The sequence below is a fragment of the Cibotium barometz genome, chromosome 15 (genome assembly GCF_041138505.1).
Source record: "Cibotium barometz isolate CiBa-2024 chromosome 15, ASM4113850v1, whole genome shotgun sequence".
Taxonomy (NCBI): Eukaryota; Viridiplantae; Streptophyta; class Polypodiopsida; order Cyatheales; family Cibotiaceae; genus Cibotium; species Cibotium barometz.
This window is the reverse complement of record NC_141060.1, coordinates 4,079,823-4,083,666: the sequence shown is the minus strand read 5'-3', so window position 1 is coordinate 4,083,666 and position 3,844 is coordinate 4,079,823. Positions and strand designations below refer to the sequence as shown.

Here is a 3,844-nt window from a genome sequence, read left to right as displayed (position 1 = left end):
TGTTGACCAAACGTGCACAACTGCCATCAACAGTGTATACAGGGGCGTGTGTGATGGAAGGGGCTGGGTGGTCGTGGTGTGGTGCTTTGGGGCGGGGAGGGAGCGAGGGGGGGACTGATCAATCAAAATTGTGTGTGTGTGTGTGAGAGAGCGAGGGAGCGAGGGGGGGACTGATCAATCAAAATTGTGTGTGTGTGTGTGAGAGAGAGAGAGAGAGAGAGAGAGAGGGGGGTGGCTAAAAACAGAAAAGTGCTAATCTTCACAATCAACACAGCTCATAAAGTATTAAAAAACCTTTTTCTCAGATGTTAAAAAGGGAAAACAGCCATCCTGGACTTGATATTGCTCCTCTCATATAACTTTAGGCCATCAAATTGCACCACATAGCATAGAGTAGATGCAATGGCATTACTCGCCACATCAACAACAAAATAAAAATAAAGTTGCAGATTTAGGCATGAAGGCATGACATTACTATTGAATGATCATGCTCACTTATTGGTAAATAATCACCCCCATGGAGGAATAATAAAGCTTGGAAACATCCAATTTGGGTTTAAGATTCCGCGACAGTACAATGCCCAGCCATTGAGACAGTTCATGTAGCTTACTGATGATATTAGCTTTCAGCGTCTGAGCCACAACAAAAAACAGTCAGTTTTCTCTAACTTCACTACATGTGCCCTCTTCAAATGAACCTTTAATTTTCTTTCAGGGGCATTGATGCCTCATACTCTTTAATAAATGTGGCCAGCCTACAATATGTGATGGCAGCTTACATTGTCACTTCAAACACACTCAGATGACATAGGATCCCACCACCTTCAGGGGTGCTACTCTTTCATTTTGATAAGTTTTCCATTACTGTTTTCCCACCTTTCCATGACTAATGCCCTTTCCTTTCATTGTTTTAGTCAAAAAGGTTGCAATGGCTACTAGAGGAGGCACACAGCAAAATCTATCTACATTTTGAGTTGAGAGTTAGCTATATGCAAAATTTTCCCATACAACCCTGCCTATGAGCCCTTTAGCGGTGGGCCGGAAGGCCATGAGACGTGAAGTACTCGAAATCTGGATGGTGTACATTGAGTTGTTTTAACCAATTATCAGAGGACCTCTGTAGCTGTGTCAAGCATTGACGGTCCGCCACTCCAGTAGAAGTCCAAATCGCACCTCGAAATTTGTAGGATGCAAGACCAAAAGAATGAAGAGCAACCTGGTTCTTGGCGGGTAGGAAACTTAATCTCAGAGAGACTTCTGCATGCATATCTCTCGTGTTGCCTGTTACACGAAAAACAGAGCACCATCACATACATCTTTCTAAGCAGAAACATTTTTAGGCACATCAAGAGCAAACACAAAGGAAGTGCACATTGCTAGCTTGAAGCAACTCTTCCCCTATGAGTTGCTGCCCAAAACGAGTAGTTGGGACTGCTACATGAGCTGAAAGGAAAACTCTGATGCAAGGAAGTGAAGAATGACATACCAGTCAACGATGTGGATATAGAGTGAAATGTCAAAAAACAGGTAGCTAAGTCCTTCAACGTGAGACCACTAGGTATCCTGTAGATTGGATACCTGCAACATGACAAAAATTCTTGAGTCGTCGAGCTAGCAAAACAAGCATTTGCATGTGAGTGTTCAACTGCATACCATGCAACTGACAGCCAGCTTGATCGCGAGATATCGTTACTGCATAAGGTATTCAATGCAGGGAATTGCCGGGCCAATTGTCCAACCTTATCAAACAGGGGAACCCTGAGAGCGGGGCCATTGGTTTCAAAATATTGAAAAAGAAGAGACTCGCCGCCATTGTCTTCCCTGAAAGCCCCTGCTGTGGTGGAGCTCCATGGCTCGTGAATGGGGCTGCTGCTGCAATCTAGTATCTTCTCTAGCTCACAATCTGAGCTTACCTCACTAATGCTGTCTCTGTAGTCCGACTCGCTACCATCACTATCATTGCCGAGCTTCCTGATGATGGCATGGCAACCTTCAGTCTTTGTTCCAGTTTAAAAGCTAACATCATGAACGTATCATTGGGTTTTATAAGGAAATTAGTGCCACAAGCACCTGCTTTTCGAACTGAGCTTGCTCGAGGGGCTCGTGTATAGCTGAATGGCTGACAAGTAGGGGACATAATACTGTGTTACTGTTTCTTTGCCATTGAGGACGATGGGAACACCGGCACCATAGGCGCTCCATTCATCAAAGCTTTCCCATAGATCGCTCAAAGAGAAAAAGAAGTGCCTTTGGGACTCTTCCATCCACGAGCCGTGCAAACAACTCTGCAGCAAAGAGAGCCGATTTCAACAAAACTTTTGAAGAGCTCACATCGTCTGCAGGCTAACCCTAGCCAATGTGAGAGTACGACATACATACATACTTCTATGCATGCATCCATGGTTGGATGCATGAATGCTAACCCTACAGAGGTGTAATACAAAACAAGATTGAATGTAAGAAAAAATAGACAAAAAAACGGATAAGATTAGATTGGCATACTGCTAACTAAGAAGAAAATAAAATTTGTGAAGATTGCTTGGATGAGGGTACCTTGGAGAGAAGGTGGGAAGGAACCACGGGGGTTGTGTGTTCCAGGAAGCGATGGAGGTTAGAGACAGATCGACCGTTGGGTTGGGATGAATTTGAAGCGTTGGGTTGGATATGGTTTGAATCTCTGCGATGGGATTCTCCGAGTTTGATGCCAGCCATGGTAACCAGAAAAACGAAGAGCGTTTTGAGGTACAGAGGGTTTAGGTAGTAGTCTGTGTGTGTGTGTGTGTGTGTGTGTCTACTACAGGTTCTCTTTGTAAGGAAAGAATCAACCTATGGGGTAGGCCGAGCAATGTGATTAGAGTTAATCTTCTTGCAAATGTGATTATCCGAAATCCGCCGCCCTGACGGCAACGAGCCTGGCCTCTGAGGCCGGGGCTCGAGTCTCGACTCAGAGACTTTTTCAAAGAAGCAGCTTCGATCAACCTGACACGACGAAGAAAAACACACACACACCGGGGCCTCGCAATAACGAAAAAGAATGCTCATAATCCGCATCATTTGTAGAGTTCTTCCACCAGAGCAGGAGAGTGTCGGTTGCAAAACAAAAATAATCATTTTTGCAATTACATGATTGGATGGAGAAAATTCCCCGTAATTTCGAATAATCAATATCCAGGTACACCGGCGGAGGCAGCGGGAGGGGGGGACCAGGCCCGACCACGTGTCTCCACGTCAGCGATAGATCTCCGGATGTCGGCTGCCACGTGTTTGACTTTTATGACCGACACGTTGATGAGCCGGGCCTTTTGGCGCCGCTTCAGCTTTATCCGAGGAGACCTTGACCCAAATTCGACCCTTTTGCTAAAAGAGGACACCACCACCAAAATTGCCACCAGGTTCATGTTTGTGTTCAAAGAGCCACAATATGTGGGGTGATAAAGATTACTTACATGATTTTTTCCCATATAAAATGCCTTACCATTTCTTATTTCCCACGGCTTTATAAGGAAGAGTTTGGTACTAGGACGCCACAATTGAACTTGGGTGGCATTGTTTGGCCAAGTTTACTCCTTTGGTATAGAGTGCATTCTCACATAAGATTATGTTGTGTACATTTCCTTACCAAGCCAGTCACCTTTGATGAGGTGATTGCTTGTTTTAGTTTTAAAAAAAACCATGACTTGGACTATCAAACACCTCACAACGTGCCACTCCTATGAAACTGTGCCATTTGAATTCCTAACACATTTTTTTGGTCCAATTAGAACGGTGAGGCCAGGTTTTCTTGGAAAACAATTGATTGAGCTTATGGCTCAATTAACTAAGATGTGAACACATGATGTAAGTC

At 44.4% G+C, this 3,844-nt stretch overlaps 1 protein-coding gene across 1 annotated transcript; it reads right to left on the bottom strand.

The window, feature by feature from the left end:
• Window positions 1-306: 306 nt before the first annotated feature.
• On the bottom strand, window positions 307-3,027 carry LOC147630868 (uncharacterized). The gene is made up of 5 exons (XM_086808962.1): window positions 2,554-3,027; window positions 2,071-2,285; window positions 1,654-1,971; window positions 1,487-1,578; window positions 307-1,281 (listed from the first exon to the last, which is right to left on the bottom strand). Exons 1-5 carry the CDS (start codon window positions 2,710-2,712, stop codon window positions 1,028-1,030), a joined length of 1,038 nt encoding a protein of 345 aa, XP_086665088.1. The 5' UTR covers window positions 2,713-3,027; the 3' UTR covers window positions 307-1,027.
• Window positions 3,028-3,844: the final 817 nt, after the last annotated feature.

Coding starts and splice junctions, on each gene's coding strand:
- LOC147630868 (XM_086808962.1), bottom strand. CDS start 2,712: ATGGCTGGCATCAAACTCGGAGAATCCCATCGCAGAGATTCAAACCAT. Junction 1,972..2,070: donor AAGCTCAGTTCGAAAAGCAG/GTGCTTGTGGCA, acceptor TGCCATCATCAG/GAAGCTCGGCAATGATAGTG. Junction 1,282..1,486: donor TATATCCACATCGTTGACTG/GTATGTCATTCT, acceptor TTCGTGTAACAG/GCAACACGAGAGATATGCAT.